Genomic DNA, 14631 nt, shown 5'->3' on the forward strand with positions numbered 1-14631 from the left:
AACTGCATGACATCTGGAAAAGTTAAGAATTATTAATTAACCTTGTAGGAGTAATGCAGAATTTTGTAACTGGCAAAGGAAACAAGAAAAGTAATACTGTCATCTTCCACCATTAACAGATGCGATCCTTCTACATATGTAGAATAAAATAGGACTTCTTGCCAGCTGCTTTGACCTGGAGATGAAAGGCTGTCAGTGACAGAGCTTGATGAGGCCTCACTAAGACAATACACCTGTAAAAAGTACATAGTCCAAGTTGCGTTCACACTTCAGATTTTGTAGACACAGGCACATTCCTGTATGGCTCTGAGGGCTGATAGACACACAATGTCTAGTAAGCAAGGGTTAATCCCACCTCATTCTGCCTACTTTGCATTTTGGTATTTTTAAGTTGACTGTCTGGTACTCTGTTGTTGGTAGCTCATCCTTGCAGAGAGGTGAACATACTCCGTGAGGATCTTTCCCTTGTGCTTAGGGCCATAAGTTGTACTATGATTCAGGTACAAGGCTGAGTTTAATCAGGCAGACTACCTGTCCTGTTAAGTGTCCTCTGAACACCCTGGGCTGACCACCATGCAGAGAAGACAACATGGAGATGCCAATGCCCTCCTTTAGTACTTGCCCAGACAGTGAGAGACCTGATTACAGTGCTCATCTCTCCCTGCAGAGATTCAAGCTTCTCTCTCTTCTAAAAGACTCTGGTCCTTACCCATGGAACTGCAGAAACCAAGTGCATTGGGACAGCAAGTTCCATCCTGCTTGTGGCACTGGCGTGGTGTGTATTCAAGAACAAAAAAAATCATATTTTTAAGGAAAAATCGAGGAGGAAAGAATTACGACTCTGTAGCCTATTGGCTCTTGCAGGACAGGCATGGGACCTTTTCCACAGCAAGGCTGACATGTTTCAAATTGCATTGTTAGTTAATGGAAACAACACAGGGAACAGGCCTCCAGCTCGTTAGGATGAAGTCAGCCAGGCCAAGGCACTCAGCACCCTTGCCGCTGGCAGAGGCAGAGCTGTACAATTCCAGAGAAAAACCCAGAGCCCTCCTTTGAGGGACCTGGAAAACTTAATGTTATTGCAGCAGAAAGGACGCAGCACTTGGCTTATGTGCTCCATATTCACGAAAGTACTACTAAAAGTTCTTTATAAATGTAGCCATATGTGAATTCCTTAAGAGTAGACTCCATATCATAGCAAAATTAGATCTCTAAACACCTGACTAGTAGAATATATAGACTCTTCTAAGACAACTTCAGGGGGCTTATGTCAGAAAAGCCTTGTGAAAACAGAGAACTGTATATTTTTCAGGTTTTCTCCAAGTCTTAAGCCTGTATTAAGTTTTTTCCCCCATTACCAATCAGTGAAGTCCTTGTTTGCCTCTCACTTGTCTTCTTTCAATTAAGGCTCTCCAAAATAATCAGTGTTAAGAGTGTCTGTCCAGAAAATACAGATAATTTTCCCTCTCCATGGAGACTGTTATATGTGTTGACTCTTTAGTTTGAAAAGAAGATGGTATCAAAATAAAGGAAGCAAATAAATTTCTTGGACAAAAAAAGATCATTACCTTTGTCAGGTCTAAGGAGGGACTTGAGACCTCATACTCAAGGGACAAGGTAAGGCAGAATCATGACTCAGAGAGGCAGTTCAGGTTAACACGGTAAGCAATGCACACCGGCAAGAAAGGCCAGGACAAGATAAGACAATAAAAGTGCATTTTTCATTGGTTGGCTCTCTGTGCAATTTGAGAAAAAGAGCTACTGCATTCTCGGATCACTGCCTGACTAGGGAGCTTTTCTTTCTTGCAAGCAGTGGACAATTCTTCTCAGAGACCCTAGCTGCACATCAGAAAGTAAACAGAAAATGATCAATACTTTCCCTCTTCTCTTTGTGATCAACCCTTCTTACTTTGCCTGGAATATGGAGATGCCATATTCTGGTGAAACAATAGGTAATTCAACTCCAGGGTTTATTTCAATGAAATAAGCTTGCCAAGATACCACAGGTGTTACTAGAACTTTGTACCTGTGTATTACCAAGGATTGCCCACCCTCAGCAGCTACAGGATATTGGGTTTGGAAACAGGATTTCTATCTCCCATGTAGACTTCTGTCTCCCACGTAGGCTCCTCCTGTGGCTGTTATGAAGAGCTGTGCTGCAGCAGCGGGGTGATGCAAGGTCTGGGGACTGCCTTGGCAGCTCTGTGGGCTGAAATTGGGAACCAGGTGTGCTGCAGAGGGAGGGATGTTGCTGCTAAGAGGTTCTAGACTCCTTACCCCTTCCTTACCCTTCCTTTGCCTACAATTATTCCCTTGTCTACATCTACTGAACAAATAAACAAACTTATTGCCTAAAATTATTCACTTTCCTCTTCATTTTTTGGGAGGGGAAAAAAAAAAAGTTAAAAGTTCCAAAGCTTCTGTAACTGCTGCTGTTGTTGTCAGAGTCGATTCCCGTTTCCCTGAAAATGAATAAGGGCAAATTTATAAAGGGAGAGCACTATACGTAGCAGATCCATAACGTAATTACAGAAAATTAGAGTATACTTCACTTCAGTATCTTTGTAGATAGGGCCAGTTTAGCAGATCAGTTTTGCTTCTCAAAAAGTACAGTTTTGAAATTAATGTTCTTAGGGCAAGAGCAATATTTTCTAAGCAACACATTATTTATTTACTATTTGATCTAAATACAAAAACAAAGTAATGCCTTTGATACTTTGAAAATGACAAGCTTATTCCAACTTTGGTTTTGTAGAGTCCTAAAATACTCAAATCCCAATACTTTCAGCAGCCCTTGCTCTAAAGAGAATGTCTCTGTGTCACTGTATAAGTAAAATCTCACAAGCTTATGATCTTAGCATTGTCTTTATAAGCTCCAGCTTATCTATTTACTTATATTTTAATCCAAATCTTATTGAAATTGAGTTCTTCACTTAAGTCACACCCATCAAGCTTCATTACTTAGATGCACATCGTATAATACTCAAAACACCGGAAAACTTCTTTCTACACATACCGATTACCGTTATACAGCACTTTTTAGTTAAATGATTGTATGATTTATGTCTATGAAATTTAAGATTAAGGAGAGCTCTTTTGGAGGAGTTTTAAGAAGACAGATATTCAAAGTGACAGAAATACAGCTGCAGTTTTAAATAACTTTATATGTATTATCTCATCCTAAATGTATAATAAGGCAGGTGCCCTTGCTGTGACTTTTACTTGAGATGCCTCTTTCAAATTAGAAAGTGATTTATCCCTTCCCCACCTTTTTAATTATGGGAATATGATATAAGAGAAAACAGGCCATACCTTGAAATAGATTTTCATACAGATAAGGAGTAGTAAGAGAGAGCCTGTTCAACAGGGAGCCTGTTGGGCCCAAATGGGATCTCATTGCCTTGCTATCCTTTGCACAACTGAGGGTATTGACTTTCAATATTAAACTTTAGTGATATTTTATACAGAAATTGAACTGATATCAGATTTCTTTTTCCTCTTTTTAACCACATTCTCTCTCCAACCTGCGACATCTTGGCTCAGCAGCCCAGTCATCCCATAGTGCCTATTCCGGAAAATGAAACACTCAGCTCTAAGGAGGTAATCAGTTGACATTTAATGGGTTTAAGCATTTGCATGCTAGCTTTATCTTTTATTTATGTAGCTTGTGTAGACTTGATGAGCACAAATGTGCTGAGCTCCGAAATCTGCCTTTATCCGGTGCATGAACTAGATAGGCATTAATTATTCTTCATGATAAATGAAGAAAAAAAGAGTTGTTTTGCAGACTCTGTTGCTTGCGTGAATTTGGAGTAATACTAACATTTACACTTCAGGTTCCTGATATGTGCTGTTGGGGTGTCAGCAAGTGGAATTTGTTAAACTATGCAGTTAGCCCCATTTAAATCGAGCATTCTACAATTTGCAGTCACTGGTATAGCTTCTCTTTTAAATACCAGACACAACTACCAGAAGTACTTAGGATAATTAGTTATTGAGAATTTTGTAAAGGACTGTCAAGAAAACATAAAAGAACACATAGTGCAAGTTTGCCTAGCATCAAAATTCAGTGCCAGTTTTACTTGACTTTTGAAGAAGGAACAGAAATGTTCTTGAAGTCTAAATTCAGTGGCCAATTCCCTACTACTTTTACATATCTAAGCTCTAGGCCCATAGTGATTACCACCCTAGACAATTCATTCAGTGAGAGCTGAAGCGATCTGCTACACATCATCAATTTTCTCTTGAGACAGGGCATATAAAAATTAAAAAGGTTCTGCTGGCACAGGCAAAACTTTTTTCTGACAAGGTCATGAACATGAAGCTGAATTATAGCCTCAATGTTGAAATAAACATATGCAATTTAATTAACTACAATAATCTTTACTGTGGGGTTTGGAATGTAATAGAACATCTTTAGTTAAAGGACATTTTCAATATTATTTTAGAAATTCACATAAGAAGGCATAACTTACCACCAATAATATCAGTATGAGTACATTTATGACACAAGAATGAGTTTTTTACTACTGAGACCTCTTTGGTTACCAGACACATGCTCATAATTATTTCAGAAGTTTTTTTATGAGTTTAACAATATAGATAGGAATGATAATTACATTTTTGTAACACAGTTAATTTTTAATTTATTATTTTTAAATTAGATTCTAGTCTTGCTAAAAGCAGCAAAATGAGCATTTAAATAAATAAAACGGATGTTTGCCAATAATTGCTACCAAATTATTAACTTTCTTGTTGTTTTGAAAATATGGAGAGAGTTTTGAGGTCAAGCCCTTCACATGTTGGAATCAGAGGGTCTGGCTGAATTCGGAGTTTGCTGACAGCCTGTCAATATATCCTCATAGTTAATCTCAGTTTCCACTTAAAAAAAGGTTAAAAAAAAGGAAAAGAAAGGAAAAAAATAAAAGGTAGACATGTCACTTGTTGGGTGGATCAATGGGGTCCTGTTCTGCACCAGGAGCATATGAGACATGAACATAGCCTCTTATTCTCATGTGCATCCCTGGCCTCTCTGTGCAGGGGGTCAGAGACATAGAGCAACTTCACATCTCTTTTTGTTTGAATCTTCATCGCAGCCTTCCAACCTCGCCCTTTTTTCCTTGCCTTTGACCTTTCTGCTTGTTTCTAAACCCTTTCCTCTGCCTCCCAGGAACCATTTCTTGGTTCTCTCAAAAGTAGTTGTTATGGTTTCTGCCGTGGATCCATCCAAAGGAAGCCCCAAGATGCCTTCACAAAATAAAGTTAGACAACAAATACCTTGCTGAGCTTCTCAGACAGGTTGTTTTTCCCATCTCATCTGTAAAGTTTCTGAAATATTATTGAAGTAAAGGTACTTCATTAGAGGGTAGTGAGAAGGACTAAATAGGTCTGAGAAAAAAATTGTTGAGATGAAACAGATTTGCACTACATCAGGCACTCTAAAATGTTTATATATATACACACGTATATGTATATATATGTGTATTTGTATAAGTCTATGTATATGCATATATATTTGTATGCATATGCAGCCTCTGATGATGCAGCTTATTTTCCTGTATTTGAAAATAAGATAGAGGAAAGCAAACAACTAAATCCCCATCTCTCATGCTTCTTCTTTACAATTTACACATTGAGGGAAAGCTCTGCAGATCTAATGGAAAGGCAAATCTTTTCAAAGAGAACTCTTTAAAGAAACAAGACACATAATTTAACTGATGCATTGTTATGATCAGTTCAGAAAGTGAAGCATCTTAAACTGACATAGTAAAGTCAGACTATCCTGACTGAAGTATTCTTGAAAACATGAAGTTGTAGCATGTTCCAAATTGACAATGGCAACAAAAGTGCAAAATTCCTTTGGTTAGAGGCCGAGCTGGTCTGTTTGAAGGCAGATAAAATGTATAGCACTGTCTTCTAAAACTTCCCTTGTATTTTAAACAAACACCTTGAACAGAATTTCTATCAACCAATTTATTAAAAAGCTTAAATGTACTCCAACAGTTGGAACACTTGTACCACGACCCGTAGAATAAAGATCTCTGATGAAATTGTGGTTGCATTTATAAAGACCGAAGACAATCAATTGGAAAGAAGGGGATTTACTTGGGCTGTTATCAGTACCCTTTGTATTTCCCTCCATTAACATCTTATTGGGTGATGGACATTCATCACTTACAATAATGTTAGCTGGAGGCAAATAGTCAACTTTAAATTTTAAAAAAAAGTGTCAGATGCCATTTGATACAGCTGAGAAAGCTGTGTATTCATGCTGGTTCCTGGGGTCTGTCACTAATGTGTATTTTGTAACTGACTATGACTACAAGTGGACTTCAGTCCACATGTAGATACAGAAGGAAGAATTGTGTCAGGCTCACCACAAGCTGTTCAGGAAACAGCTTCAAGAGATGACACATTTTCTCTTTTCTCTATTACCAATCAAAGAAAGTCTTCTCCAATTAACTTTTCAAAGTACTTGTACAGGAGATGTTATCTATTTTTTCCCCCCAATTTTTAATCCCATTTTTAGCAGGAGAAGGTGGCCAGGGGACACCGTGTTGGCCATGTTGAGACTGAGCAATATCTTTCCATCTTTAGTGGGTGGCAGAGTAGACACAAACACATCTAGAGACAACCACCTTTGCTCATTCTTAGTCAAGAAGGACTGAACAAAGGCATCAGTTTCCCTTGAGGCTGGAGGCAGAATTATACAGCACTGATACCCAGAAGAAGACCAACATTTATGCTGTCTTAGAGACAGATAGGAGAGGAACATAGAGCCAGGAGCACCTCAAAATATTTGGGGCACTCTTCTTAGCTGCCCTGAGGGCAGTGGCTTCTTTTAGATATGTTGTTGTTGAGCTGTCTCTGAAAAACCACCAAATTTTCACCATTTGCTCTTTGGTTGGTTCTTCAAAATTGTGTGTTATGCTGCTTTCCCTTTTCAGTGTAGTGAAAACAACAAGGTAAGCCTTGGCTGATGATTTTTAAAATGACAACATCTTTCAGGCACTTGTATTGTTCCTAGGAACCTATCTTGACTGTAGGAACTTTTCATACTGAATTTACACTTTATGAGTTTATATAACCCACAAGTCTCCACCTAATCTAAAATGCCATTTTTATCAGTGAAGCCCTGTTTGGATGCTGAACTGATTAGGAAAAATTCTGTAAAGTTATAAGCCCCAAATTACTTTTACTGCTGTAATTAGAACCTTATATCTCTGTCCTGTAGTCTCTGCCCTCACTAAAATGCTCTTTATCTGAAATTACGTATAGGCTCATGCTTAACTTCTCCCACGAGGTTCCTTCCTCAGAGCTAAAAACACAGTGAGAGAAAGTCAATGTGATTTATGCAGTTCCAAAAAAGAATGGCTGGGCAGATGCTCTGTGAAACGTAAGCACCTCCTAGACCTTTAGGAAGGAGTGAAAGAGGGGAAGAAGGGAAAGTGCTGCTATTTTCTACTTAGTAATTCATATTTTTTTCCTCAAAGTGAAGTATTCACTGGGAAAAAAAAAAAAAAAAGGAGTTACCTTTGTATAAAGAAGAATCCTTCATGCAACTTTAGCTTCAATCTGTAATAGCATGAAGCAAATCAGATCTGTCACTTCACTGTGAAAGGAGGAAAACATATAAGGGACATTCTCCTCCTTGTGAAATCCTTCTCTACCACCAGTGCTTTTTAGATGGAGGAGATCTGAAGGATACTCCTTTAAAACTTAACCAAGAGATACACCAGTAATTTCTGATACCTACTGTTTTCCTTTCAAGTAAACCTGGTGTTTGCCTAGGATGTGATGTGTGAATGATGTTATAATCATTCTTAGAATTGTACTGAGTCAGAATCTTTAGAGAGAACATGAGGCATATGTACTTGTATAGTCACAAAAAGGCATTGCATGCAGGTGCTAAAAGTGTTTAATCATTACCCTTATTCATATATTACTTGCAAAATCCCAAGTCTATTACACAATTACTTTAGGTTCATATAACCTTTTTCTGGATCTGTTACTCTGTCTTATCTGTTTGTTATTCCTGAAAGATCTGCAATAATTATTTGAGATAATAATAACATCTGTAAGGTCATCATTCATATAAAGACCCCATGAAAAAAAGGTGATTCCATTGACTTCAGTGGTGACAGGATTTCACTGACTATCTTCTGTGCAAATTTGTGAGAGTTTTAGTACAAGAAGCTCCTTTTTTTTTTTTTTTTTTTTACAAGGGGAAACAGTTAATCTGCCCCGCTCCACTTTAAACAACTTTAATAGTAAAAGCTCTTGAAATTTGAAATTCTATGAAGATGTCAATAAGGTCCAAAGTTCTGTTATACATTGCTCTTAATCTTTATTTACTTAAGGAGTGTTCCTGGTCAAAGGTCAACATTAGTATTAATCATTGATAGAATCTACATATAAGAAGAATTTTATCCTTGATTTTATGAAAGAGTCCTTGTACTAAAGAATTTATGTAAGGGGTTTGACATTGGATGAAAGCTCCAATCCAAATGGCATTATCAGAACAGAGTGGTGTTCTTCCGGATAAAAAAAATTGTCATTATACCCTGGATTTGAAAAGAAAAGCCCAGAGCTTACAAAATCCACCCTCCCAATAGGCGCTTGACATCACGATCACTGTGGAGTAGGGATGGATGAACATGGGCTGTGCCCAAAGCGGAGGCCTTCCCTTCCCTGTCTCTGGGTCTCTGGTGGGATGGTACAGTCTGCCTTCTCCTCCAGGTTATGCTGACAGCCTGAGGGAGGCTGCTGGTGGTGGTTAGGTATTCTGTAATGATCCAGTTCTCACTTACCATTCAATACCTTTTCAACTTGTAAAGAAGATCGCTGTCAAGGCAAGAACAGGGGTATGGTAGATGCCTAACGAAACTAGAAGGAACTGTATCAGAAGCTGCTCCTACTCAAATGTCAACTCATTTGTTCAAGCACCTTCTTCTTCTGCTCAGTGCTGGGACAGGTCCTTCCCTGCCTGCAGACATACACTGCATTGCTCCTTTTGCTTTTCTTGGAGACACAAACATGGCCTCTCCACCTGTCATGTCGTTGAAGCACTATTCACTTTTTACTTTCAGTCCTGCGTAAAATTACAGCCCCGTCCTCCAGACAGTGGAAAGCTGGTATACACTGGTATGGTAGAGCATCACTGCCAGCTCCATAGTTAGCCAGGCCACAGACCATGTGTGTGTCACGCTGTGATGTAGTCAGCATCTCTTCTGCTCTGACATCTGGAATATAGGGTCCGCATGGTCTTTGCAGCACTGCTGATTTGCAGAGTTTATGAATTATCGAATGAACTAGGGGCCATTAGGCAATTCATAAAGGGTGCTGCGCAGACTGAGACTAAGTTTAGAGATTAAGGCAGCACATAATAAGTCAAAGAGCAATAGCAATACATATAAAAAAAGCTCTTGGATGATGCAAAGTAGAAAATCTTTTGATGTTACTCACCTCCAAAATGAGAACTGTTCTGTCTTGACCTGTAATCTTCCAAAATATTTTGGAACAAAATGAACAGGACCTATCTGAAGTGATAGTCTCACCACTCATAGTTTATTTTGACCAAGCCAAGGACTGCAACCCAAGGGTCTCTCCATATCTTTGTAACAGTTCATTTAATTGAAAACTTAATGACCCTGCAAATGAGCACTAAAAGTAGGAATAACTACTGCTTTTCCTAAATGAATAAGAACTTCAAGTGTTAGCTGTGACAATTTCTTTAACTTCCTAAATGGATGGGCCACTAAAAGGGAACAGTAAACTGCAGTCTTCTGATATTTATAAATAGAAAGGTAGGTCTGAACAATGCACATTTGTAAATTCTCAAATAAAACCTTTAAATATCATCAGACATACTTTCTAATTTTATCCTTGCACAATGCTTTAGGCTTTTTAATTTTTAATGTTTTATATGTACAACAGGAAATTTATACTTGCAACAGGTATTTGGGCAATACTCTTGGCCAGCTTCAATGTTATCTCCTAGTTTTAAGTAAAAAGTCTCATTTATAGGCTACTGACAGGAAAGGGCATATTAGATCATCATGCATTAACAAGTAAAAAGCATTTTATGCACTTATAGGATTTTATTTCTAATGTGATCTCTATAAAACAAATTACTGTAAATTTATTACTTATATGGTAAATTTAAATCAAAAACTCTGAAAGGGTAGTAATATAAATATGATACAGAGAAAGTGCGAAATTTCAGTATATCATTTAAACTACCATTTTAGTCTAATTCTATTTGGTTTTATGAGGCAACTGTCGTATTTGATCCCCTTTAAATAATAGCAGGATTACTGTGTAATAGTTTTAGAGGAAAAGAGCTTGCTTTGGATAGCTATTCAGAACACAGTAGTAGTTGGAAGAAGGCTTTTTTTATTATTCAATACTTAAGTAATGCATAAGTAATTATAATCACAGAATTAGACAAAAATTAGTTGAAGTGCTTGACCGCTCCTATGATAAAACATATTTTTCCTTATGGCTAGTTAAGATTCCCCCACTTGTTGCCTCCTTTCCTTTCACCATGCAAATCTGAGTGCTCTATAAACCCCGCTTAAACAGCTGGAGACGGAAAATAGATACCCCTTAGCCTACTCTTCAGGTTAAACAAGCCCTGTAGCATCCCCTCGTATGGCATATGCCTCTCCCAGAAATCAAGGAATGCTCACAGCCATCCTGATGGTCCTCCATTGGATTTCTTCTGTTTGGCTGACAACCTTTTCTATTGGGAGGGCTCAAAAATGGAAACTGTTCCAGATGCAGCCTCACTAGTGCCCAGCAGAGGGAAATAATAACTTCTTTCAACCTGCTGGCTATGCTCTAATTAATGCAACTGTATATGACATATACATATATGTCCTTCATTGCAACAAGGGTGGACTGACCCACATTCAGTTTGGTATCAACCAGACCTCAGGTTCTTCTCCTCAGACTGAGTCAGTCAGTCAGTCTCTGCCCTGTCCCATTGCATGGGGTTGTTCACTTCCTCCACCCGCCTTGTCCTCCACCCGCCTTGTCCTCCACCAGATGCAGGATTTTCCCAGTCAGTCAGTCGCTGCCCTGTCCCATTGCATGGTGTTGTTTGCTTCCTCCACCCACCTTGTCCTCCACCAGATGCAGGATTTTGTATTTGCCTTTGTTCACCAAGCTCCTGCTAGCCCATCCCTCCAGTCTGGCAAAGTCCTTCAGAACGGGAGCCGGACCTTCAGCATATCGTACTCTCCCTCCCCTCCAACTTAGCAACATCCACAGACTTCCTGGACATGTAGACTCTCCTACACCCATGTCCCCAGTGGAGATGTCACTCTAGCATCCTCTGAAATGCCACCTGGAACAGAGACTTTGAACTGTTGATACAATCTTTTTAGGCAAGTGGTTCAGCCAGTTATTCATCCACTCTGTAGTCCACCCTGCTTCTCGATTTGGGTACCAGGTTGTTGTAGGAGACCATGTTGAAAGCCTTGCTAAGGTGGAGGAAAACAACATCCATGCCATGCGTACACAAGGTTGACCACATGCTCTGTCCTCCCAGGATGGGGTCCAAAATATAAGTGGAAACCCAACATGGGTCTGAAATGTCCTCTAACGTGCATGTAGCCAAGGTGATGCTTGTCTGTTGAAATTTGCTATATGCAGTACACTTCCTCAAACAGGTCAAAGCATGAAAAATCATCCCCAGTTCAGTAAGCATAGTTTCAAATTAAAAGTGCAGGAAACCAATATTTTTAAAAAACAAGGTGCTGAATGAAGTTGTCTACCATTTTGTAGAACTGTGCCTGCTTAACATATTGCAGTTTTATCCTCCCCTGCACTTTGTTTTTTTCCTTTTATTTCCCTTTTTTCTATAGGTTGCCAATGAAAGAGGTTCTGTTTAGCTATGATGGTGAGTATTATTTCTTGTTTACAGTCACATCACTTCAACAAATTTGTATGATTTTGTTTAAAAAGATGATAGGATGCTTTAGCTATACAATTTAGTGTTTGGATAATAAGCTGGGTATGTTTGGTGAATGATTTTTCTATTAATAATTACCAATGCAGAGTAATTCCACTTAGCATCACAGAATAAAGTCACAACTGAACTAATTTTAAGTGGGATGTAATCAAACAGTTGGAAGAAATTGAGGTATGGTCTGGAATTAGATTGTGAAGTAATGTCATTGAAATAAGATGAATATCATTTTGTATTTGAGTGCATAATCACATAGTGCCATTAAAGTGAATAGTTTGCTAGAGTTAAACTATACTATATTGCAAATACTGTGCTATGCTTGAGAGCAGATATAATGTAGTACTTAACAAGGGAGGTCAGAAAACAGGTGATATAGAAAAGGCTGAAATGTTCAATGCCTTTTTTTTTGTTTTTTTTCCATCTTCATAAAACAATTATGACTAAAAGTTTATTTCAGTTATTAGTAAGAATTTGGGATTAGGATCATAGAGGGAAAAGGAAAAGAACACCTGAAGGAATACTGAGGTAAATTGGAGCCTAATGAAACTTACCTTTAAAATATTTAACCAAAGCAATCTCTCAAACACTAGTGATTAGCAAGATGAGTAAGTTCCCAGAAAATTGGAGAAAGGCAAACACAATGACATATCTAACAAAAGAGGAAAGGAAAATCTAAAGAGTTACAGAAAAGTCAGCCCTAATAGCATTTTCAGGACACTGTATTAAACAAAGTATTAAGAACAAAGTATTAAGAACAAAGTATTAAGCAAGCCACTTGTAGGCATCTAGAGAATAGTAAGGAGATAAGAGGACTTGCACAGGGACACGTCAGAAACAAATCCTATCTAGTTGATCTTGTTTCCTTCTTTGACAGCAAAACAGATACAGGGGATGTGTTTGAATGTGTTGTATCTTCAACACATTCCCACATGACATAAGCAAGCAAAGCAGATATGGACTAAATTAAATAAGGTAGATGTGCAACTGATTGGGAAGCTGGACTCTGAGAACAATCATTTGCTGCCAAAGCAGGAGAACAACTCACACAGGTTTCTACAATGCTGTCTCCTACCTATAGCACTATAAAACATTGCCATTAAGTACTTGCTCAGTCACATGGACAGTAAGCTTAGCAAATTTACAGATAATGCCCATTTGGGAGGACTTGCAAGCAGTTTGGAGGGCAGGATTAGAATTAAAAAAAAAACATCACTCGCATTAGAAGAATGGCTTGAAATCAGGATGATAAAATTCATTGAAGACAAATAGAAAGAATTAGGAAAAGCACAGACAGAAAAGGAATGACAATAATACTTCAGGAGAGAAACTGAGGATTACAGGGGACCACAAATTGAATCTGAGTTGAAGAAGTGATGCTCTTATGAAAAATGCCATTCCAGGGAAATGTGGAAGGGAGTGCTTATAATATGATGGAGGCAATTACTCATGTCTGTTGAGTATTAGTGAAGAATCAGTTGCATGGGATATGGGAAACAAATGGGAAATTTAGAAAAGATGTAAAGATTTCAGTGTCTTCACACAGAAGAAAAGAAATAAGGACAGAGTAGAGGCACATCTGTTTATATCTCTTCATAATGGACTGTTATAAAGTGATGTTAGTCCTTTCTCCATCCTTCCTAAGACTAGGAGAAAATGAAATGGGCCCAAATTTCAGGGACAGAGATTTAGTTTAGAATTTGGGCAGTTGCAGCAATGTGGAAATTCAAGTGCTGAAAGAGTTTACCTCAGGCTGCTGCAAAGACAGGCAAGCACCTCACAAGGTAGGTTTGGTCTGTCAGCTGTCACCTTCTCCCACAGCTATGGCACAAAAGAGGTGGCTGAATATATCTTTAGGGCTTTTTTTTCCTACGAGTTACACTTGTTAGCCAGATCATCAGGTTCTGTAAATTAGGAAAACTAAGTAACCTCAGTGCTTGTTATACAGTTTACTAATCTGTGTTTTGACAACTTGTGTTCACGTGAAAACTCTTCTTTTGCAGCCCCGAATTAGGATCAAGAGCTAAGACCGTAGAGTATTTTGAGGCCTGTTTCTATACTGAGAAGGAATCCATGGCACAAATGTTATTTAAAGCACCATTTAAAAAAAAAACCAAACAGCTGCTTCCAGTATACTAATTACAAAGCAGTAATAACAATCAAATACTCTTTCAAGCCATAATCTAATGTACTAGCATAATTAACCCCAGAGATACACACATGAATGTGCCATATTGAAATACCGTTTCTTGAAGTGCTTGCTGGTTTAAGAGATGCCAAATATAACACAGCATATTTTCTTTAGAAATAATATAAATGTTGAAATTAAATAAAGCTGTATTTTTGTTGCAAAATCTTTGTAGTGATTCTTGTTTTTACTCCTGTAAATCTAGCTCCGTGTATTTCAAATAGCTGAGAAAGAATACCAACATCATTGGGAAAGGGATGCTCCCGCCCTCTTCACCTTGGTCACATCTCGCCACCACAGAGACACTTATGTTTTATGAAATACTCCAGGAATTATTCATGTTTGTGTCAGCACCCACAGCAATCAGCATCTACAGTGATTATTCCCTGGCATGCAATATTCATAGACCTCTTTGACCGGGCAGTGTCGCTGCCAGCTGGTGAGCGCAGGCAGAATTACCAGCCACGCTCCT

At 38.4% G+C, this 14631-nt stretch overlaps 1 protein-coding gene across 1 annotated transcript in view; it reads left to right on the forward strand.

The window, feature by feature from the left end:
• Nucleotides 1-11905, forward strand: part of MLIP (muscular LMNA-interacting protein) — a 121417-nt gene extending 109512 nt beyond the window's left edge. Inside the window, exons 9-10 of the mRNA XM_009879827.1 lie at nucleotides 3547-3600; nucleotides 11871-11905. Of these exons, the coding sequence (XP_009878129.1) occupies nucleotides 3547-3600; nucleotides 11871-11897 (81 nt within the window). The 3' untranslated portion in view covers nucleotides 11898-11905. The remainder of the gene's footprint in view (nucleotides 1-3546; nucleotides 3601-11870) is intronic.
• The last annotated feature ends 2726 nt before the right edge of the window (nucleotides 11906-14631 follow it).

This window comes from Charadrius vociferus, unplaced genomic scaffold (genome assembly GCF_000708025.1).
Source record: "Charadrius vociferus isolate BGI_N301 unplaced genomic scaffold, ASM70802v2 scaffold342, whole genome shotgun sequence".
Lineage (NCBI taxonomy): Eukaryota > Metazoa > Chordata > Aves > Charadriiformes > Charadriidae > Charadrius > Charadrius vociferus.